General features: G+C 38.7%; 1 protein-coding gene across 2 annotated transcripts in view; it reads right to left on the reverse strand.

The window, feature by feature from the left end:
• Positions 1-24,150, reverse strand: part of RBKS (ribokinase) — a 111,439-nt gene that overhangs the window by 63,028 nt on the left and 24,261 nt on the right. For both annotated transcript variants that reach the window (XM_077152482.1, XM_077152481.1), the window contains exons 2-5: positions 17,292-17,424; positions 7,590-7,653; positions 5,864-5,926; positions 1,023-1,187 (exon numbers count right to left, since the gene is read on the reverse strand). In XM_077152482.1, coding sequence (XP_077008597.1) covers positions 1,023-1,187; positions 5,864-5,926; positions 7,590-7,653; positions 17,292-17,424 — 425 coding nt within the window. The remainder of the gene's footprint in view (positions 1-1,022; positions 1,188-5,863; positions 5,927-7,589; positions 7,654-17,291; positions 17,425-24,150) is intronic.

Here is a 24,150-nt window from a genome sequence, read left to right on the forward strand (position 1 = left end):
ATGTCTCACCACCTGGGGGTATATCTTGGTTACTGGGCTGCTTCAGGGATTCTATTTACTACTTGTTCTAGTTTGCTAGCTGCCGGAATGCAATATACCAGAAACAGAATGGCTTTTAAAAGGGGAATTTAAAGTTGCTAGTTTACAGTTCTAAGGCCGAGAAAATGTCCCAGTTAAAATGAGCCTATAGAAATGTCCAGTCAAAGGCATCCAGGGAAAGATACCTTGGTTCAAGAAGGCCAATGACATTCAGGGTTTCTCTCTCAAGTGGAAGGGCACATGGTGAACACAGAATTTCTCTCATCTGGAAAGGCACATGGTGAACACGGTCAGGGTTTCTCTCATCTGGAAGGCGAACACGGTATCTGCTAGCTTGTTCTCCTGGCTTCCTGTTTCATGAAGTTCCCTGGGGAGGTGTTTTCCTTCTTCATCTCCAAAGGTCGCTGGTTTGTGGACTCTCTGCTTCATGGTGTTGCAGCATTCTCTACTGTCTCCGAATCTCCCATTCTCCAAAATGTTTCCTCTTTTACAGGACTCCAGTAAACCAATCAAGACCCACCCAAATGGGTGGAGACATGTCATCACCTAATCCAGCTTAACAACCACCCTTGATTAAATCACACCTCCAGGAGATGATTTAATTACAGTTTCAAACATACAGTACTGAATAAGGATTAGAAGAAACAGCTGCCTTTACAAAATGGGATTAGGATTAAAACATGGCTTTTCTAGGGTATGTACATACTTTCAAACCAGCACAGTACTTGTATCATTTCTTCTAACTAGATTTAAGATTTATATTGCGGGATGTCAGAAATGCAATTTAATGTTATTTTTACCTTATTTGTAAGGTTTTCTAACATTATCAAGAACTACCAAAATTCACTTAATCTTACAGATGGGAGAAACAATATTTTACTACTGAAAAAAGTATTACTTTGCTTTCTTTAGACCATTACTTTTAATTAAGACAGTGATAAAAGCCTTTACAGAAAAAAAAAATGACAAACATGGAAAATTACCTCCACTGCTACGAGCCATTGTCAGGGCTTCCAAAGAAGTTGCTGGATTTATTTCTAGCTGGCAGATCATTACTTTGGCTCTGCTAATGACACTGGCTGCTTCCCTCAGGTCTTCTGTGTTCAAAAGTAGATTTGCGCCAGCTACTATGACGATGATATTCTGGCCTATGAAGAAATTTCACATATTACATTAAAAACTACATAAAGCTAAGCAACGGTCTTCTGCAATGCTACCATAGTCCTTATTAAATCATTATATATAATGTTTCATAAGTATTAATTTTAACATTTGTAAACCATTTCAGTTAGGTTTGTATTCCAAATGTATCTTTTGCAATATCTCTATATGATTCACATTCTTCCAATCATTTTGAGCAAAATCTTGAAAAGATTTGTCTTATCAATATTCTTATATACAAAATATTCACTGACAAATGATATATAGAATACTCTTAAATTTTCACTTTTGGGAAAGGGCTGGCAAAGATTCTGAATCCAAAATGACAGATGTCATATTGATGAGTATTAACAGGAAGAAACTTGCATAACACTCAAAACGAATGTTTCGTTGTATGCAATCAGTATAGGTGTGTATATAATGGTATTCTAAAAACCGATTATGTAAATTGAAATACAGTTTGTAAAATCAAAAGATGGAAAATTGTACCAGAGAACTTTAGAGAGAGTGATATTTGGTCTCCAGTGTAATGGATTAAACAGAAGCAGAACTAAGGAATCTAATATATTCCCATTGCTTGGACCCACTCTCTATAATCCTACCTACATGGAGGAGGGATAGGTACCTCCATCTACCAGGTAAACAGTTAGGAGCTGCGCTGTTCAATATAGAAGTGGCTACTGTCCACCTGAAACGTGGCTTGTCTGAGTTGAGATGTGCCGTTAAGTGTAAAATACACAGCAGATTTGAAAGACTTAGTATGAAGAAGATAAAATATCTCATTATAAAAATAAATTGGTAGAAAAGGAAATGTCTTCACATAGATTATGACAGCATGTCTATTTACTTAGGTTGGATTGTATGATGTGTAAATAAAATTGTTTAAAGATGAATAGAGAGAGACTAATGCTAGAGAACATGTGGAGAAAGAGATGTACCTATTTACTGTCAGTGGGGAAGCTGAGAGATGCAGCTCCTAGGAGGGCAGTGTGGTGGGTCCATGGGAGGCTAGGAGTGGGGTTGCCATATGATCCTGAAACCTCATGGCTCAGTGTATACCTGGAGGAATTGTGAGTGGGGACAGCAATGGACATTTGCACACTGGAGTTTATGCGGCTGTGTTCATGGTTCACAATGGACAGAGGTGGCCTAAGGGTACAATGACTAAGAATGGAAGGGGGAACTGTGGTGTATACATAAATGGACTACTGCGTGGCTGCAAGAAGGAATGAAATTGTGAGGCGTCCAACTAGGTGAATGAAACTTAAGGACAGTATGTTGAATGAAATGTCAGAAACAAAAAGACAAATATTACCATGCCTCACTCATATGGACTAACTACAACATACAAACTCAGAGAATTGAAGTCCAGAGCATGGGTTATCAGGTCGGGGCCTATTGTAAAGGTTCCTAGATTGTAAGCTCTTACAGCAGTCACATCTGTTCAGGAGGTGTAACTGTTATTTCTAAATTCTGAGATACTGAGCTGTTTGTATAACCTAGTCATTCCCAGAAACTTCAGGTATTTATGTGATACCTGAGACTCAGAGTTAGAGCTCTGATGCTATGAAAGTCAGCAGTACTCCATACAGGAACTGTTAAAAAAGATGAAAAAGGGACCAGATTTTAACTAGAGATATGAATGAAGCTGATCTGGATAGGACTAAGTTAGATCAGAATTCAGGGTAAAGGATGATATAGTCCATATTTTAAAACTTCAACCTCTGTCTGAGACCAAAGGGAGAGAGGTTTATTTAGTACAAAATTTATGTATCTGGGTAGTGTATTACCTAATTTAACTTGAATGGTCAGTTTAGTTGAACACCATAAGTACATGGAATCTCGATAGGGAGTGAGATCTTGTTGGTTGTCCAGGTTAGTGTGATGCCCTGATATATCCCAGAGAATTTGGGCAGTGAATGAAGTATTTGCAAAGTCCCCTTAGGGACTGGGGAAGGAAGAAATATTCAACTCCCCATTCGGAGAATTCCTGACGTTCTGGCAAGCAGTGGAGAGACAACCTAATCAATAGGCTGAGCCTTGGATCTTGGGATTCATGCCTATGAAAGTTATTCCTGCAAAGGATAGGCTAAGCCTACCTATAATTATGCTTAAGAGTCACCCCCAGAGAACCTCTTTTGTTGCTCAGATGCAACCTCTCTCTCTCTCTCTCTAAGCCAACTCAGCAGGTGAACTCACTGCCCTTCCCCCTACATGCGGCATAACTCCCAGGGGTGCAAATCTCCCTGGCAATGTGGGACAGAACTCCCAGGATGAGCCAGGACCTGGCATCATGGGATTGAGAAAGTCTTTTTGACCAAAAGAAGGAAGAAAGAAATGAGACACATAAAGTTTCAGTGGCTAAAAGATTTCAGAGTTGAGAGGTTATCCTGGAGGTTATTCTTATGCATTATATAGATATCCCCTTTTTAGTTTATGGTGTATTGGAGTGGCTAGAGGTAAGTACCTGAAACTGATGAGCTGTGTTCCAGTGGCCTTGAATCTTGAAGATGATTGTATAACGATATAGCTTTTACAATGTGACTGTGTGATTGTGAAAACCTTATGTTTGATGCTCCTTTTACCCAGCGTATAGACAGATGAGTAAAAACTATGGATAAAAAATAAATAATAGGGGGGGTAAAAGGTAAAATAAATTGGGTAGATTGAAATACCAGTGGTCAATGGGGGGGTATGAGATGTATGAGTTTTTTCTTTTTATTTCTTTTTCTGGAGTAATGCAAATGTTCTAAAAATAATCATGGTGATGAATACACAAACTATGTGATGAGACTGTGAGTCATGTATGGACTGTATGTGTATGAAGAGTTGTCAATAAAAATATTTTAAAAAACTGGTTAAGTATTGAAATGATAATATTTTGGATATACTAGGTTAAATTCAATATATTGTTAAAATTAATTTAACCTGTTTATTATTACTTTTGAAAATGTGGCTACTAGAAAATTTAAAAGTATGCATGTGGCTTACTTATATTTCTGTTGGACAGCACTAATCCAGAGGGATGAGCTGCAGTGGTCATTTTTGGGCTCCAGGCTGCTTGGGCTGATTTTGCATAGACATGACCTCAAATCACCTCTGAACACAGAACAAACTCTAGCCTATCATCTTACTGCAGGTGTTGTTTGTTGGCTACTCAGAAGACTTAATAAAGTAGGAGTGGATTAGCATAAACCTGACCTTAGGACTAGAAAAATTCTAAGGGCCCACTCCCTGAAAAAGAGCAACCTTCTTTCTTTTCTCCTTCAGTGACCTCATTCTCCCTGCTGCAGTCAACTGCTGCTTCTGTGCTACTAACTCTTGAACTGATATTTCTGGCCTGCCCTTGGCTGCTGAGCAACAAGCCCAAGACTAAACAGCTGCCTGGCGGACACTGCTACATGATGAGTTCATTCATGCCTCAGAGTTAACTTGTCAAAACTGAACCCACTACTTTACCTTCCCCTTTACTGCCTTTGTTTAAAGGAGCCATTTGTTTCATCTCTGGGTATTTGTCCTAACTCCTCTACTACACTCCATACTCTTTGTGGACAATTATGATGCTCTACAAAGTAAGCACTGTCTTATCTTCACATGGAAAATGAAGTATTTTGTTTCACAGATAAGGAAGAAACAGAACTTGAAGATAACCCTAGGACAAAAAAAGAGTTTTAAAATAGGGAATGAGCTGATGCTGGCAGCAGTAATTATTGAAGATAAAGCTTATAGCAATGAATCGACTGTCCATTATTAGAACAAGAACGTTCATCTACTATCTTTATGTGAAATACATTTTTTGTTGTTGTCATTGCAACTTTGGGATTACTAAAGTCAAGCTAAAACTACCATCTCTTCTTTGAGAAATGATTTTACGAGACTGCATTATAAGTAAAAGACATATTGTGACAAACCCTAATTTAACACTATACATATGCTAGGTTCTATCCCAGCTACCTGATAAAGTGCTTGTTCTGCTGAATATTAATTCTGATTAAAAAAAATCTTATGCAGGTGTATTTACACTTAAAAACAGTAGGCAGAAACTAGAAAGCTTTAGTTGAGGACAAATGGAAATTACTGTTTTTAAAGACAAATGTCTTAACTCTCAGCAGGTCTTATCACAGATTTAGTTGTATGATAACAGCCTTTTGAAATTTGATTGCTGTTTAGAGAGCAGGCAACATTGAGCACTGAAGGTAAGTTAGAAGTCATTAGTTGCTGCCATTTGGTCCGCAAATTTCTATAAATATGATTCATCAAGCCTTCTTTAGCACCTATCTATTTACATCTGTTTACCTAAGTGTAAGTGAAATGACAGACGAATCCTTGGCTACTTTTAGAGACAAGTATCAATTCTGGGCTTCTGTTAAGGGGAACGGGATATTGCAGAATATATATGCTATTTTAAGGCAACTACACACCTCAAATATATGGGATGGACAACTTCATGTCTGAATAATCAACTTGGGGAGTAGATAATGGGAAATGCAGTTATATTTGGATTGGAAAGATCATGCTTTAGGCTTTGTGAGGCTCAACAGTGGGAGGCAAGCATGATCAGAGAGAGGGCTTTAGGATTAGGGTAAAAATGGATGCTTCTGAACTGCTTTGGAAGTAAATTGTTCATTTTGTGAAATGACACTCCCAAATGCGAAACACATACCTTCATTATTGACAATTATAGAAGCAGCTCCTGTAGCAGCATCTTTAGTTTGATGTGTAAATTCTAAAAGAAAAAAGAAAATTACGATCACGAACACCCAGCCTGGCATGGATAATCTATGCTAACAGTTTCAATGCACTGCTAATCCTTGGAAAAACTTTTTAACCTTTAACCATCTGGAATGATAAAGATAATAAATCAACAGTGCTAATTTATACCCGTCACCCACAAAATGAGGAAAAATAGAAGCCTTTACATTTATAGTTACACCTTTTCTCTGCATTAGTAACAGCCGCATAAAACCACCCTCCTTCCAATTTCCCCAAATTATTCATAGCTGCATACATTTACATTTTTCAAGACTACGCATTTCTCTTCTTCCGTGAAAGAGATGACACATTTGAGACAGAGATGAAAGGTCAAATCTATACCATGAACTTGTTTTTTTTTTGTCCTCCTAAGCCTTGTATCTCATAAAGAGTCATGGCCAGACGTACAACCATTTCACACAGGAAAATCTAAATGAAAGGGGTGGGGATGGGGGACCAACATTTATGCAAGTATCTACCATTCTTTGCCAAGTATTAATGCTAGGTATTTTGCATCCTACCCCTTTTAATTTTCTAGCCAGCAGGACAGGCTAGCCTGGAGTTCCTGGGGCTCAGGTGGAAGGACTTGCTCCAGGTCTCAGGTGTAGAAAGTGGTACAGCTGGCTTCTGCATCCACACTTGCCTGCCTGCTGAGCCCCTGCTCTTGTTACTGAACTGGGATGGCTCCCTTTAGAGGGCCAGAGAGGAGGTTCCTTCTCTTGACTTCTAGGATAGGTCTCTACAAAGCAAGCTCAGCTTTGCCTGCCCACATGCAGGTACAGGAGAAGTGAAAAAAAAAAAAAAGATTGGAGGGTGAACTGTGGATTTTAACAGAGATTTATAAGACATAGTACACTACAGTGATCGTGTTCAGGAGGCGGCTGTTGTGATTACAACATGGCAGGAGCATGGAGGGCTTCTGGTGGCTGACGCGGTTCTGTTTCTTTATGAGAAACTGGAGTCAGCCCTTCCTTTACTGGAAGGTCTGAGATGTACAACCATGTGTGATGGCTAAAAGAGTGCTTGCCTTATAACAAGTCATTAAGCTTTACATTTATTTTGTCTGGTCTACTGTGTTTGTGTTTTATTCTATAATAAAGAAGTTTTTTATGGTTAAAAAGATAAAGGGTCATGGCCTGGCACATCAACAGAAATGCTGGTCAGGCAGCGTCTGACGGCAGTAAAGAGCACTGAATTGGAGTCGGAAGACCTGCACCCAGCTCTGGCTCTAGCTCCAACTAGCCATGTGCTCTTGTGCAAATCATGGAACCTCTCTGGCCTTCGGTTTTCTCTTCTAAGAAATGATGGTTGGTATTGGCCTCGGTGGTTTTAAGATCATTTCTAGCTATGACATTCATTGACTTTCCTTAAAAAATATCTTCTGTGATGCAACACATGCTTTTCCTTGTCATCTGCTTTTGAAACATTTCCACATAGGGAAGGTTTGTGATCTCCTATTGCATCATTCCCATCTGGAGAAATGTACATTAAAGAATAACCAAAGAACATTTGAACAAGATTAGACAAAGCCGTGCTGAAAAATTCCCTGGCCACCAGGGGAGGATCTAATAATTTTCCCATAACAAGATCACAGAAGAAAGTTATTAAAAACAATTTTTAAAAAGATGAAATTTTACCTGTAGAAATACCATTCTGTTTTAAGTTTTCTATATAATCATTGCCAAAAGAATCTTTGCCAACCTGTACCAAAGAAATGATGAATATTAGATCTTTTACACTTAGCAAAATGCTACAATGTAGTTTTTAGAATACTTAGCATTTTAAAAGGGCATAGCTGTGCAGTACTTTATAAACATTAACTAATTAATCTTAATTTAAGATGGTCGTCTTGATTTCAGCCCGAAGAATTATTATATATTTATGTTCCACTTACGCCGTGCCGAAAAATGTGAAGCATTTAATGACTCACAAGTTCTCTAGCTTTGCTCTCATTTTGATTTGTTCTTGTGCTAATTCCTATTGGACAGGGCTGTCCACCATCACTGGAGGAAATTATCAACCAGGTATTCCTCAATATTTATGGAGAATCTCAGCCTTCTGCAGTTCACTATGATTAGGGTATCTTTGTACAAAGACTCGGCTGGTGTTCTGGAACCTTCGTATCTTCTTCCCTGAGCTTGACGTGGGGGGTCAAAGAGGAGGGAATTTAAAAAAGCCCTAGCTAACTTGGGGAACTTGGTATAGCAGAACTGTGTTACCTTTGCATTCTAGCATCCATTCCTTCTTCTTACAATAGGACTTTGATTTTGCTTTTGGGTGCCCATTCCTTTTCTATCCTTAGACTACAAGACTAGGGTGGATAGAGGACCCAGGCTTGATCAAAAAGTGTGTTTCACCATCCCGGTCCCATTAGTGGCCTTCATGAATGGGCAAGAAGATTCAGTCTTGGAATTTTATTGAAACTACTGAAAAGACAAGTGTGCTTCCCCATGAGATCTCTAGATATAGCATAATGAAGACTGGTGCTAATGGGGATCACTATGTGGAGAAAGCCAGCATGAAAATGGAAGAAATGTAATGGAAAACAGGAGGGAGAAACACAAACAGACAGATAGAAACAGACTCCTAATGACCTAATCGACACCTAGGCTGCCTGAAGCCAGCTCTGTCATTAAGCTTTTCAATCACATGAACTAATGCATTCCTTTTATTTTTTATTTTTTGCTTAATGTAGTTTGAATTGGGTGTCTGTTGTATGTTACCCAAAAAGTCCTGCCTAAAACAGCCTCCAAAGCTAGTCAGCTTAGTCTGACCCGAACCATAATTCAAGTAGTTTTGCTTCTGCTTGGATCATGAGATCAAGTTTCTCTGTGGTGGGCCACTTTGGCCTCTGGATCTCCCTGTTTCCCTCAGAATGAATGTTTATCCTAATCATCTGATTAGTCCTATAGCTCCTTCAAAACTGGAGCTCTCCTTTGGCTGGCCAGCCTTCCCCAAAGGCCAGGACTCTATACCTGTGACTCAAACCCAGAAAGCTAGTATTGCAAAGTCTTTGAAACTAACTGCTCGCCTGCTCACCAAATCCCCTAGCCGCCTTCATGCTGTGGTCACTGTGTTAGCCAGGACATGCCTGGTATCTTCTGTCATATCTCTATGGTGCTAACCATTTGCCTGGACTGCCATGTTGGCAGGTGTGGTGGTTTGAAGCTGTGTGTATCCCAGAAAAACATGTTCTTAAATTTAATCCATTCCTGTGTGCGCAAACCCATTGCAAGTAGGGCCTTTTGATGAGGTTACTTCAGTTAAGGTGTGTCCCACCTTAACCAGCACATATCTTAATCCTATTACAGGACTCCTTATAAGAGAATGAAATTCAGACATAAGGAGAAAGTCACAGAAGCTAGAAGTGAAAGCAGTGAAACCCAGAAGAGAAGGAGAGACCACTAGACAGCACCCTGTGCCTTGCCATGTGAAAGAGGAGCCAAGGATCGCAGGCAAATGGTTTTTGGGAAGAAAGCATCACCTCGATGATGTGATACATTGATTTAGACATTTTCTTGTCCTCAAAACTATGAACAAATAAATTCCCATTGTTTAACTTCACCTAAATCATGGTGTTTGCTTTGAGCAGCCTAGGAAACTGTAACAGCTGGTCTTTGGCCTGATAGCTCAGCTAAGCTTGCAAAGAGGAGGGTTGAGAGCTGAATCTGACTCATAGATGAGTTTCATTTGTCCTGCCATTTGCAGTTTTAATCAGTTGTCAACATTTACAAATTAAAAGACTTCACAAAAACCAACATATTTCTAGTAGGTTCTGAAGATTCTAAGGATCTGGTAACACTGGGTCCAAATTCCTGCAGGGCAGCTGGGTTGCCCTGCAGAAATAAGGGAGGCCTCACCTGACCTGCCTGGTGCACCAATAGTTACGTGCTTGGCCCCTGTAGACTTTGGGCTTGTCACTCTTTTCTGTCCTGCAGGTCTGTGTTACTTGAGTGGATTATATTTCTTTTCAGGTCTTAGCCACAACTCATTTGTTCTGTTCTTCCACAGAAAATTGTTCTTCTATGGATCTCAAGAGAAAAACCTAGAGATTTACTTGGTTCGAGAGCCTCAGTGAGTGACGAAAATTGCCTGGTATGTTTTTTGGACAGTCTAGATTAGATACTGGAAAACTTTTTCAGTAAAGGGCTAGATAGTAAATATTTTAGGCTTTGTAGGCCATTCAATTTCTTTTGCAGTGACCTCTATGATGAAGAGGGCCCAACACAAAGTGTTCCCACAGGGAGAATTCCCAGGCGGAAGGAGCTCCTCTACCAAGGTCTCCTTCATGGAAGGTTGGGCATCTACCTGCCAGATAAGTGCCAAAGCATTCAATGGATTAGGTCAAATACTCATGACTGAAACAATTCTTCATTTCTTAACTTCTTTTATATTATGTAACTCTCTCCCCTGGGAAATCAAGGTATTACATAAATGGGAGAGTATATTATAAGAATATTGTTGGGATTAAGAAAGGCCATTCCCAGGCATGTGGGACATGATACAAATTAGATGGTAGAAACCTCTCTCCCCTTTCCTGTAAGTTTTAGGCAGAGATAATTTGTCTAAGGTGAGCATCAAGTGCAGGCTTGATAAATGGAGGCAAGAACACTGACATTACAAAATGCAGGAATGAGGAAGAATTGTTGCAGTGAAGAGGAGTTCAAAAGACACGAAGCTTTGCCTTCAAGAAGCTGATCATATAGAAGGGATAAAAAGACATACAGAGATAACTATCATACCAGATGGAATATCATGTGCATCAAAGGCATCATTAGGAAGGAATTCCATGCTCATGGTAACCGCATTTTGCAGGCTTGGCTGCAGTTTCATTTTAGAGGCAGAAAGAACTGCTTTCTTCTTCTCACTCAGGGAATTAACTGATTGGCTACACCCTTTGGTGATGGTTAAGGTTCCAGATTTATTTCTATAGTGATTTCATGGCAAATCTGGTTGGTCTTCTAAAAGCTATGTGAAGGATGGGAAAAAAGTACTTTGCTTTCTCTTTCTTTGGTATTCTATTGCTAAAAGTAAAAATCTGGTAACTAAAAAATAATGGAAAAGTAACAACACTGCTGATGAGTAAGAGAAGTCAACTCTAGCTCCATTAACCTAAGCCTAAGATGGGAAGCCAATAATTGTCTTTTTTTGTTGTTGTTTGTTTTGTTTTGATTAATTTTTTTTTCTTTCTTTTTTTTATTAATTAAAAAAATTAACTAACACAACAATAGAAATCAATCCATTCTACATATGCAATCAGTAATTCTTAATATCATCACATAGGTGTATGGTCATCATTTCTCAGTACATATGCATCGATTTAGAGAAAGAAATAGCACTACAACAGAAAAAGAAATAAAGTGATAACACAGAGAGAAAACACAAATAAAAATAAAAAGTACAAAAATATATAAGAGAAAAAAAAACAAAACAAACAAACAAAAAACTATAGATCAGATGCAGCTTCATTCAGCGTTCCAAGATAATTACATTACAATTAGGCAGTATTGTGCTGACCATTTTTTTTTTAGACGTCATACCATTCTACATATGCAATCAGTAATTCTTAACATCATCACATAGATGCATGATCATCGTTTCTTAGTACATTTGCATCGGTTTAGAAGAACTAGCATTATAACAGAAAAAGATATAGAATGTTAATATAGAGAAAAAAAAATAAAAGTAATAATAATAAGAACAAAACAAACAAAACAAAACAAAACAAAAACCTATAGCTCGGATGCAGCTTCGTTCAGTATTTTAACATGATTACTTTACAATTAGGTATTATTGTACTGTCCATTTTTGAGTTTTTGTATCTAGTCCTATTGCACCGTCTGTATTCCATCAGCTCCGATTACCCATTATCTTACCCTGTTTCTAACTCCTGCTGAACTCTGTTACCAATGACATATTCCAAGTTTATTCTCGAGTGTCGATTCACATCATTGGGACCATACAGTATTTGTCTTTTAGCTTTTGGCTAGACTCACTCAGCATAATGTTTTCTTGTTTTGATTAATTTTTAAATATTTTTTAAAATACGAAAAAACACCAAATGCAAACTTTCGTAACTTTTGATCATTCCATTCTACATATATAATCAGTAATTCACAATATCCTCACATAGTTGCATATTCATCATCATGATCGTTTCTTGAAACATTTGCATCTATTCAGAAAAAGAAATAAAATGAAAACAGAAAAAAATTCATACATACCATACCCCTACCCATCCCCCTCACCGATCACCAGCATTTCAATCTAAATTTATTTTAACATTTGTTCCCCCTATTATTCATCTTTATTCCATACGTTTTACTCATCTGTTGATAAGGTCGATAAAAGGAGCATCAGACACAAGGTTTTCACAATCACACCGTCACACTGTGAAAGCTATATCATTATACAATCATCTTCAAGAAACATGGCTATTGGAACACGGCTCCACATTTTCAGGCAGTTCCCTCCAGCCTCTCCACTACATCTTGACTAACAAGGTGACATCTATTTATGCATAAGAATAACCTCCAGGATAACCTCTTGACTCTGTTTGAAATCTCTCAGCCATTGACACGTTATTTTGTCTCATTTTACTCTTCCCCCTTTTGGTCGAGAAGGTTTTCTCAATCCCCTGATGCTGAGTCTCAACTCATTCTAGTTTTTTTCTCAATCTCTTGATGCTAAGTCTCGGCTCATTCCAGGATTTCTGTCCTACGTTGTCAGAAAGGTTCACACCCTTGGGAATCATGTCCCACGTAGACAGAGGGAGGGTGTGAGTTTGCCTGTTGTGTTAGCTGGAGAGAGAGGCCACAACAAAAGAGGATCTCTTGGGGGTGACTCTTAGGCCTAATTTTAAGTAGGCTTGACCTATCCTTTGTGGGGTTAAGTTTCATATGAACAGACCCCAAGATTGGGGGCTCAGCCTATAGCTTTGGTTGTCCACACAATAATTATCTTTTTTGTTACAGAAGTTAGGGGCCCCTTTACACTAGGTATGCGACTGAGACAAGCCACTTTAACTCTCCCTAGGCCTCAGTTTCCATATCTGTAAATGGGGATAATATCTTCTGTTTCTTGCAAGTGCGTTGTGAGTATAAAATAAACTAATATCCATGCAAGCACACCTGAAACTGTAAAGGTCTAAAGGAGGACTAGGTACCGTCACCACCATCATCATCATCATCCTGGCAGGAGTTAATGACCAGGCTGTTATGCTGTTACTATGGCTGCTTCTGTTTTTTTGGAAAGGATAAGGCAGCTTGGATCCAATTCTTGCTCTTGCTCCCTATTTTCAAATGAAGGAGGACTTGACAGTGGAAACGTGTGTGGATCTCATTAAAGTAATGTTAAATGAAATGGCATTACTGTTATTATTCCAGTAAAAACATAACATTTCTATTAATGTTTTGGTATAACTGATATTGGTCACTTATCCTGCAGCCTTTACAATCATTAACAATATAGCTGTGAGCAAATCTATGCCTTGGGAATAATCTTTAAGATTTAAGTGGATCTAAATCACAATAAAGTGTAGACAAAATAATAGAGATCCAAGTCCTATTTAAAATGGTCCCTTTTTTCATTCTGAGTAAATTAGCACAGATGACATGTGACATACTATTCTAAAAGAATGCCATCTTTCCTATTTCCCTACCCTCAAAACCTCTTGCACATTCATTCATACCTCTGGATTTACTTAAAACATAAGTTGAGAGAAGTGAACACCTCTCAATTCCCTTTGCTTACTTCTGATTCAAATTTAAGCCTCTTTCCTGATGATTGGACATTAAATAACTAGAAGTCAGAACCCAAGAAAAGGTTTCATTTATTGCCTGCCATTGAGAGCTGAATGAAAGGCCCTTGAAAAAATATAGGAAACTATATAAATGGAAGGTCCTTGCAATAAAAAGGATTATTATAAGGGAAATTTCATAGGTATCTTTGACTTCTCTGTCTTACTGGTTAGACTATGAAAATGGTAAGAACAATTTAAAGGTAAGTATCTTGGCCATGAGCAAAATGGTACATATTGGGCCCAGGAAACTTGGAATCTAATTTTGGTTTTGCCATTATCAAGTTAATTATAATTCTATACATTTTGCTTCAAATTGTTCCATGTGAGCCAGGTTGCAGGGTGGGATTGATGTGAGTTTTCTAAGGGAGACAGGAAACCAAAAACTGGAGAGCAATAGTTCTTAAGTTTGGCTACAAAAATATCCTGAAGCTCAGGTTGAACCCCAGACCAATGAAATCAGATTCTCTGCAGGTGAGACTCCGACATGCTTCCTAGGTGATTACAATGAGTGGCCAAGATTGAGGACCACTGAACTGGGCATTAAATGCTGAGAGGAGTGTTATATCTAGTCTGTGTGGAGGAAATGAAAATGGGAGAGAAGAGTCATGGTGGATACTTAAAACAAGTAAGTGGGAGCAGAGTTAAGTGTGACTCTTCTGGGAGTTGGTGGCACATGAAAGGTTCAAAATTGGTATCAAGACATTGCAATGCCAGAAAGGGTTCCTTCAATTGTTTGCTGACCCCAGGCTCATTTTCAAGTAGTCCAGCCTTCCTTCCCCTTGAGTCTTTTGCCTCTATCTTTCAAAAACTCATATTTGGCAAAAACAGATTTCTCGCCTTTTCAGGGAAAACAGCTTCCTGAAATAGAACGGTTAAACAGTCTCATGCTTGAAGAAAGTAAGACAGATAATTTCTGGAAGACCCTCCCAGTTTGCTGATTCTTTACTTGAGTCCTTTGGGTCCATCTACTGTGGCTTCTGGGCTCATACTGGGTCACTTCATCGTGAACTCTTTACTCCAACATGTTCCTCCTGGGCTCCCAATTTTTTTATGAATGCAAATAACTCCTTCCTCTCTAGTGTTTAGCAGAGGAGGAGGCACTTAAACTACTCAGGTAAGGTCCTATGAAGGCTGTTCTAACAGACTTTTTGCCCTGCAAAGACTTCCATTTTCTACAATATCTGCCTGCATCTTTAATCTCAAAATACCATCTCTAGTTATCACTGGGTTGTAGCCTTGACCCATGACACAGTTGAATACTGACTATACAACTCTCAACCACTTGAAGTATTTCATTAAATATGTGTTACAGTACAAATATTGATGCAACTCTTGCTTAATATTCTTTGTCAAATTTTCTCAACAAACATCCCTCCCTGTTTCAATATAAGATGTTTTCCAGGTGACATCAGTCTTATTTCATCACAGCTTGAATTTTACTTTGTTTCAGGGAAGTAGTAGGTAAATTAATGTTCTGAGCAAATCATAGGAAAATTTCTGTCTGCTTTTCTTTTGCTCCATCTGTTCATTTTCATCTTGAGTAATTTCATGGTTTTGGTTTCTACCAGGAATTTGTCATCTTTTAAAAGTAGGGGTTTTACACTTGCTATACATCAAGTTTAGCTAATCTGCATAATAAAAATACTTTACAATGAAAAAATCATCATTAATGGATAACAATAACTTCTACTCAATATAGTTTTTTTTTCTTTTCAAGAAATCTAAGAATGTTATGCAATTGGTTGAAGCTTAAGTAAATGCATATCTAAAGGTCCTCAGATTGCCTAAGAAAATGCACCCTGTATAGGTTTTAGCTGAAAACTTATTTACTTATCCTGTACTGTGCAGATTCAGACTAAATTTGACTGTGGGGAAAATATGAGATGAGTGAGTCTGTGGGCCCGTAGAGGTGTAGAACTTCAGAAATGCACGGGTGCTAACATAAACTGTCATGCATGGATGAGAATAAAACAAATAGCATCTTTGCTCTGATCAACCTCCTAACTGGAACATATCCCAAAATGCAGCCTCCTCCCTTCTATTCCTCTTGTTTCCATTCTTATAGTCTCATGATTCATTTCCCAAGCTCAGTTCCACAATTCAAATATTTCTATTTTGCTGTATTCTCCTTGCTGCAAATTCGACATGTCTAAAATAAAAACAATCTCGACATCTTGGATATGGAAGAGACCCTGGAGAACAGCAAATTGTGACTTAATGGTTACATGAATAGCTCCCACAATGCCTCGGGGGGTGGGGCGCACTGATGTTTGAGGCCACCAGCTTTGGAGCCCCTTTCTTAACCTGATGATCGGATTTTGGTATCTTGTTTCCAATATCAGTTCTCTGCTCAGGTATTTCCAGCCAGGAAATTCTATCATCCTCTTTCCAGTTCCCAAGCCCCCTTAAGTCAGTACCATCTGGTTATTCCCAAACACTTTATATCTAATCAATTAAATGCTGGGTCAGCCCTGTAAGTTTTAATCCTCTTTCCTGGCATAATTCCTAGCAAAGTTTATTGCACACAACAGGCACTAATTAATTGATGATTAATTATATTGATATTTTAAATTTATCAAGAGCTCAACTTTAGCCAATGAGGGTTTCTTACTTTAAATCTTGTGTTTCATGGGAGACGTTTTGAACCGAGTAGCCAGAGAATTACCTCATGTTAATCATAAATTAGAAATAAATCTCCACTTCATTAGCAGATAAAGTGATAATTGTAAGGCTTATACATCATTTAGAGACTCCTATGGAGAGAAAAGTGCCGTACATAATGCAAATGACATTTCTGAGAATTTTTGGTAAAGGCTCCCCAGTTCACAGGAAAGAGCTTGTTCTTTTAAGTTTCTTATATTTTTCTCATTCTTTACTGTGCAGATCTACCCTAGATTTCATTTAAAAAATGGAATAGAATAGAATAAAATAAAATAAAATAAAATACTTGTCCTATTTTACAGGTAATGCTAGCATCTTAAAATTTCATTAAAGATGCCAAAGTTGAACCTTTGGCAGCCAGTTTCATTTGATTTACCTTCTATCAGTAGGATGGCGAGAAATAGGATTCATATATTTTTTAATCCTTTCTTTGCACAAACACCTGAAGCTAGGACTATGCCAAAAGGTCAGTTATACATAGTTTACTGAGGCCCAGATTTTTTTCTGATCTAAGATATAGCAATAGAAGATGATCAAGAGATAAGTAAGCCACTAGTTACTAGACTAAGTTTCCAAAAGCTGTGCTGCTGCAGTGAAACCTGCTAAAAACACGCTGACTTATGCTTGTTTAGAAGCTGGACTTCAGAACCCTTAGATTCAGATAGGCTCACACTCCAGTTACACACTCACTAAATTCAAGGAATGCAGCATTAAGTTATTTGAGGACTGCTATTTCCCAGTGGATTCAGCAAGGTAGAAACTCATAAAAAGGGCAAGGAAGATCACTTTCTCCTCTTTAGGTCTTTATAAGCAATGAACTTGAGCTTAAACCCCAATTCTTGCCTCTAGAATCCTCTCCACCATCCCGTACACTTACCTTGCACACCATGGATGTCTTTGCTCCAAGCCTAGCAGCTTGGATGCACTGGTTGGCGCCTTTCCCTCCAAAGCCAATAAAAAACTTATGTCCATGGATGGTTTCTCCAGGTTTTGGCAAACGAGAAGAAAGGCTATTACAGAAAAGAAGAAAAAAAGGCATATTGGTAATGATATCAATTTAAGTTCTTTAGAAGACAGCAGGTTAATCTAATGGAGCTCTAAAGAGTCTCAGCAGAGATATGAGCAGAATGTTCCTTTAAGATGACATTCAGTTGTCTGCATCATTATTGAGAATGCATCTTCCTAATTGAATTCCTCTCTCTCCCCAACAGGCCCTCCACTGTGCTATTGCAGCTCTCCTTTAGATGACATTACTAGTATCTGCACTGCATCAGAATTATTCATGGGTACCTATGTCTCCCACCTTGGGGAACTCTTGGAAAGTAGAAACTCCTTATTTCCCCTTCCAAATACCTAGCTCAGAGTTTAGTTCACTGGGGGACATAATAAATGGATTGAAATTAATGTGCATTTTTCTATGAGCTTATCTGGTCACTTCAATGAGAAGCAGGAAGTGTACCATAATTCTGGGAACCATGTACAGACCTAAGGAGAAGAGAGAGGTTGCAAGACCAGGCACCAAAGAATCCTACTGGTTTACATGGGGGTGGTGTAGGAATAGGGTATTTCCATAGTAAGACCAGGTTTTAGTTCTACTCATGCAGTATACCATACCATCTCATGTTCTGACTAAGAAAGGACATCCATTTAATAAAATATATCCTAAAGAGCTAAGTAAAGTTTAAAATTTTTATTATGGTAAATTTTGAAAATATAAGAGGAGAAAAAATGATAGATTGAACACCCTTCCTCCCATGTACCACCCACCTTGATCTGACGAATCTCAACGCATGGCCAACCTTGTTTCAGTCTATAATGCCACTAACTTCTCCAAGAGCAAAGGATTTTTACTGCAGTGTTATTGTTTAATGATAAAGTATTATGCAGCAAAAAGGTAAAAGGTGTGCTCCAGATATGATTGTTGTATAATTAAAGGTGGAAGATGGGGGGAAACAGAAAGCCTCTGAGGGACAGAAGGAGCAGGACTGACTTGAAAATAGAAGAGTTCTGGGTATGGGAGTAAGTGAAAAAGACAGGACCAAGTGGCAAGACAGGTGAACCAAAAAGGTTAACTAGGTTTGGATAGGAAAGACCGAGAGATAAGCTTAACAATAGTAAGTCAACTGAGAACCTACTCTGCTTTAGCAACTTCTTTTAACAGACGAGAAGTTTATAGTAATTTCCCAGATAGGCTGTGATTGATCTGAAATCCATGACTTTGTGTATCAGAATAAGAGAACAATGCTGAGGCCTGTAGAGCACTAACAACCAGTTTGCAATGGGCTGACACAGGACTGGAGTCAAGATCCCACGATAAAGACCAGGTTTAACCTGTGAACCTTCTTTATGTCATTTGGAAAGTGTCAAAAATTTGAGCCTAACTACTTCATTCCCTAGCAGTGCACTGTCAAATATGGTTATTTTTGATTCAAAGAGAGATTCATCAATAATTTGAAAACACCCTACTCCTCCCCTTTTCAATTCTATTTTTATCTTGGATTCTAAATGCATTTATAGTACTGATGAAAAAAATACACCTCTAGAAGGTTCACTTCTGAAAAAGGTATTCAATCAAGAGGAAAATGGTTTTGATGTAATGTTATTATCCTGTCACTTAATTTAGCAATGACAAGTGATTATAAGATTTTGATTTGCATCAGAAATCTTAAACATTTTAGGATTCTGTTTTGAACAGGCAATGATGAGTAATCTGTGCAATTGAGTATGTGAATTTCTGGCTTGTTGCTACTGCCACAAACAACATTCATAACAACCTTACAAAGAAAAAAAAATCCAGTGTGTCTAAAAACAGGCCAAATAATTTAATTAGTAAGACTGTCACTAAAGAAACTTCTGACTTCCACTATATTTATACTTAGATCTGGGTCACAATTCACCAGTTTGAATCAAGTGTATTTTTTTTTCATCAACTGGGAAATCATTGAAAATGTATCACAGTTTATTATTGGGATGTGTAGGTATGGATGTGTGTGAGGGTGGAAGGTAATCAGGGATACAGCATGTGCATGTTTGATGTGGAGCAGATGGCTGGGATTGAAATTCATTTCCAAACAACTTATATTAACACAAGCACCACAGCAATTCAGCGATCACCGAAATTCCTCAATCTTTTGGTATTCTATTTTCTTTTCTTTTCCTTCTGCATCTAATCCCCCTACTCTTAATCTCTTTCTTCTCTTGATTTGAGACTTTCTTTGTTGGACTGGAAATTTCATCAGGGCAGGGGCCATGTATGTCATGTTCTCCATTTTATCCATAAATGTCTGGTACTTAGAATGAGGTTAACAGATACTTGCTGACTGAGCGAAACTTTGTAAGTGTGTCCCTTTGCCTCTTCTTCATGTCTGCCCTGTACAGCATCCATTCTGGCTTCTGGGTGGAGGATATGAGGGTGTAAGTGAAAGGCAAGAGGCTGGCAGGGATGACTGGGCTGTGCATTTGCCTGGCAATAACAATTCCAGGTTTCACCAACTCTGGCCCACAGCAATCCCAATATTAGCAGCATTCCTCTTCTGCAAGAACTCCAGCGTAACTCAGGCCATCATTCTTTCAGTTAGGCACGAATTCAACAAGTGTTAATTCTGTGTTTCCCAATGTACTTCCTACAGGGCAAAATCAACTTGACAATGGGATAAAACCTAATCCCGATGCAGTTGATACACAAGTGAAGGAAATATGTCAGAAAACAAGATTAGTATCACCCGAGTCATGTTTTTTTCTTTTGAAGGAAAAAGACATATGTATATGTTTCCATATGATGTTTGGATGCACAGAAAATGGAACATTAATGGCAATTACCTATAGAGAGAGGTGAGGGTAGGGAGCAAATTTTCATGGTTTAACTTTCTATACTTATGTGAGTTTAAGTCTATACCACAAGAATATATCTGAATATTCTGGGATATACTTTGTCACTACCTCAGATTCTCTTGGTCTTCCCTGTGTCTTTTTCTAATTACTGCTGCAATGACCAGTTCTTTGTGGGCTCCAACTGGCTTTGTGCAGTCCAACTTAACTGAGCTTGGCTGAGTGTTGCTCTCTCTCTCTCTTTTCTTAAAATATTTTTATTGAGATATCTTCAAACACCATACAGTCCAGCCAAAGTAGACAATCAATGGCTCGCAATATTATCACATAGTTGTGTATTCATCATCATGATCATTTTTAGAACATTTGCATCAGTCCAGAAAAAGAAATAAGGCAAAAGGAAAAAACCGTACACCCCATATCCTTTACCCTTCCCTCTCATTGACCACTAGTATTGTAATCTACCCAATTTTTTAACCCCTCACTCCCTATTATTTATTTTTGTCCTTATTTTTTGTTTTTTGTTTCTTTGTTTATTTCAAATAACTTCATTACTCACTTTTCCTCCGTTCATTTGTTTCAGTAAACTGACACATATTTTTGTCCCATGGCAGAGCCCAGAGACCTTGATTCATCTCTCTGGATATTCACTGACCTCAGCAGGCTACTTTGTCTACATGCCCCAGATTCTTGAGCCTAGATCACAGTGTCTTTATTACTGCAGTGTTTTTTTGTCTGTTTTTCACAATCATATGGTCACACTACACTGTAAAAGCTACAGTTATACAATCATTTTCATGAATCAAGACTACTGGAACACAGCTCAACAGTTTCAGGTATTTCCAGCCAGCCACTCTAGTGTACTATAAATTAAAAAGGGATATTTATATAATGCATAAGAGTAACCTCAAGGACAACCTCTCAACTCTGTTTGCAATCTCTCAGCCACTGAAATTTTGTTTTGTCTTATTTCTCTCTTCCCCTTTTTGGTGAAGAATGCTTTCTCAATCCCGTGTCCTTTTTTTTCTTTTCTACTCATTTGTTCATACTCTGTGTAAAGGGAGTGCCAGCCACAATGTTTTCACAATCACACAGTCACACTTACAAGTTATATAATTATACAATCGTCTTCAAGAATCAAGGCTACCAGAATCCAGTTCAGCAGTTTTAGGTACTTCCCTCCAGCCACTCCAATATACCATGAACTAAAAAGGGATATCTTTATAATGCATAAGAATAACCTCCAGGATAGCCTCTTGCCTCCATTTGAAATAGCCATTGAAACTTATTTAGTCTCGTTTCTCTCTTCCCTGTTTTGGTCAAGAAGGCTATCTCATTCCCATGATGCCAGGTCCCAGCTCATCCCAAGGAGTCAGGTTCCATGTTGCCAGTGAGATTTATACCCCTGGGAGTCATGTCCCACATGGGGGGGGGGGGGGGAGGAACAGTGAATTCACCTGCCAAGTTGGCTTAGAGAGAGAGGCCACATCTGAGCAACAAAAGAGGTTCTCTGAGGTGACTCTTTAAGGCTTAATTATAAGTAGGGTTAGCTTCTCTTTTGCAGGAGTAAGTCTCATAGGGGTGAACCCCAAGATTGAGGGCCCAGCCTTTTGAATCGCTTGTTCCCATTGCTTGCAAGAATATCAGGAATTCTCTAGATGGGGAAGTTTAATATTTCTTCCTTTCTCCCCAGTCCCTCAAGGGGACTTTGCAAATTCTTTTTTATTCTCTGCTCAAATTACCCTGGGATGTATCAGGGCATGACACTAACCTGTACAAACCAATGAGATCTCATTCCCTATTCAAGATTCCATGTAATTATGGTGTTTGAATAAACTGACCATACAAGTTAGATAATGCAACACCAAAAATATAATTTTTGTACCACATAAATATCTCTTCTTTTGGTCTAACACAGAAGTTGAAATTTTAAAATATAGACCATATCATCCTTTACCCTGTGTTCTGATTTACCTTAGTCTTATCCTGATCAGCTTCATTCATATCTCTGATTGAAATCTGATAACTTTTTCAGTGTTTTTGTAGCAGGCAGGCCTTTCCGTCTTTCTGGTTTAGCTGTGCTCTCTGTGAAAAATCCCTAAACCCCCTCTCCTTGTAGGCAAGTGAGATAAGGCACATTTCCTGGTATAGAAACCCCCTCCCCCAGCCTTCAGGAACTGGTAAAGATGGCAAAAGAAGACATTCCTGGGGTGGGGGCCCTTCAACGGTTCAGCTTTGGGCCATTCTCAACTTAAATCAGCCAATTGTGTACCTTGTCTTTAACATGTCAAAAAGTCTATAAAAGCTAAGGTTGCCTTTTGTTTGGGGTTCAGACTTTTGAGGTGACTTAGCTGGGCCCTCGTGCGCATGAGCTAATAAAGCCTGCCTCCCGAAACTGCGGATCCTTCGTCTCAGTCTGTTCTAACTTCGCGGAATGTTCCTGGAGGCCTGCGGCCTCGTTCCTGGTTTTCGCGTTACATTTCAACAGTTGCTATATGGGACAATGCTGACTTTCATAGCTTCAGAGCTCTAACTTTGAGTCCCAGGTGTCACATTACAGTTCCAGGAACAAGCAGGTTATACACAAATAGCTCAACATCTCAGAATTTAGAAAAAAATTACAACTCCAGAATACATGTGACTGCTGTAAGAGTTTACAATCTAGGAACCTTTACAATAGGTCCCAACCTGATAACCCATGCTCTCAACTTCAATTCTCTGAGTTTGTTTATTACAGTTACCTATATTAGTGAGGCTGATAATATTTGTCTTTTTGTTTCTGACATTTCATTCAACATGCATCCTCAAGGCTCATTCACCTAGTTGCATGCCTCACAACATCATTCCTTCTTAGTAGTCCATTACTTAGTAGTCCATTGTATGTATACACTATGGTTCCCCCTTCCATTCCCCAGTCATTATATACCCTTAGGCCACCTTCATCCATTGCATATCATGAACAATGTTCCATAAACACCAGGGTGCAAATGGCCATTCACATCTCCACTCTCAGTTCCTCCAGGAATATACCTAGTAATGGGGTTGCAGGATCAGATGGCAACCCCCCCCAGCCTCCTGTGGAACCACCACACTGCCCTCCAGAGGGGCTGCACCTCTCAGTTTCCCTACCAACAGTGAATTGGTACATCTCTCCACATTTTCTCCTGCACTTGTATCTCTCTGTTCATTTTTAAACAGTTTTATTCACATACCACATGATCCAACTGTGCTGGACTGAAATGATGTATGTACCCTAGAAAAGCCATGTTTTAATCCTAATCCTAAACCATTTTTTTAAAGGCAGCCATTTCTTCTAATCCCTATTCAGTACTGCATATTTGAGACTATAATTAGATCATCTCCTCGGAGATGTGACTTAATCAAGAGTGGTTGTTAAACTGGATTAAGTGGAGATGTGTCTCCACTCATTCGGGTGGGTCTTGATTAGTTTACTGGAATCCTATAAAAGAGGAAACATTTTGGAGAATAAAGAGATTTGGAGAGATTAGAGAATGCTGCAGCACCACAAAGCAAAGAGTCTACCAGCCAGCGACCTTTGGAGATGAAGAAGGAAAACGCCTCTTGGGGAGCTTCATGAAACAGGAAACCAGGAGAGAAAGCTAGCAGATGATGTCGTGTTCCCCACATGCCTTTCCAGATGAAAGAGAAACCTTGACCCTGTTCTCCATGTGCCTTTTCACTTGAGAGAGAAACCCTGAACTTCATCGGCCTTCTTGAACCAAGGTATCTTTCCCTAGATGATGCCTTTGATTGGACATTTCTATAGACTTGTTGTAATTGGGACATTTTCTCGGCTTTAGAACTGTAAACTAGCAATTTATTAAATTTCCCTTTTTAAAAGCCATTTCGTTTCTGGTATATTGCATTCTGGCAGCTAGCAAACTAGA

This window comes from Tamandua tetradactyla, chromosome 3, assembly GCF_023851605.1.
Source record: "Tamandua tetradactyla isolate mTamTet1 chromosome 3, mTamTet1.pri, whole genome shotgun sequence".
NCBI lineage: Eukaryota > Metazoa > Chordata > Mammalia > Pilosa > Myrmecophagidae > Tamandua > Tamandua tetradactyla.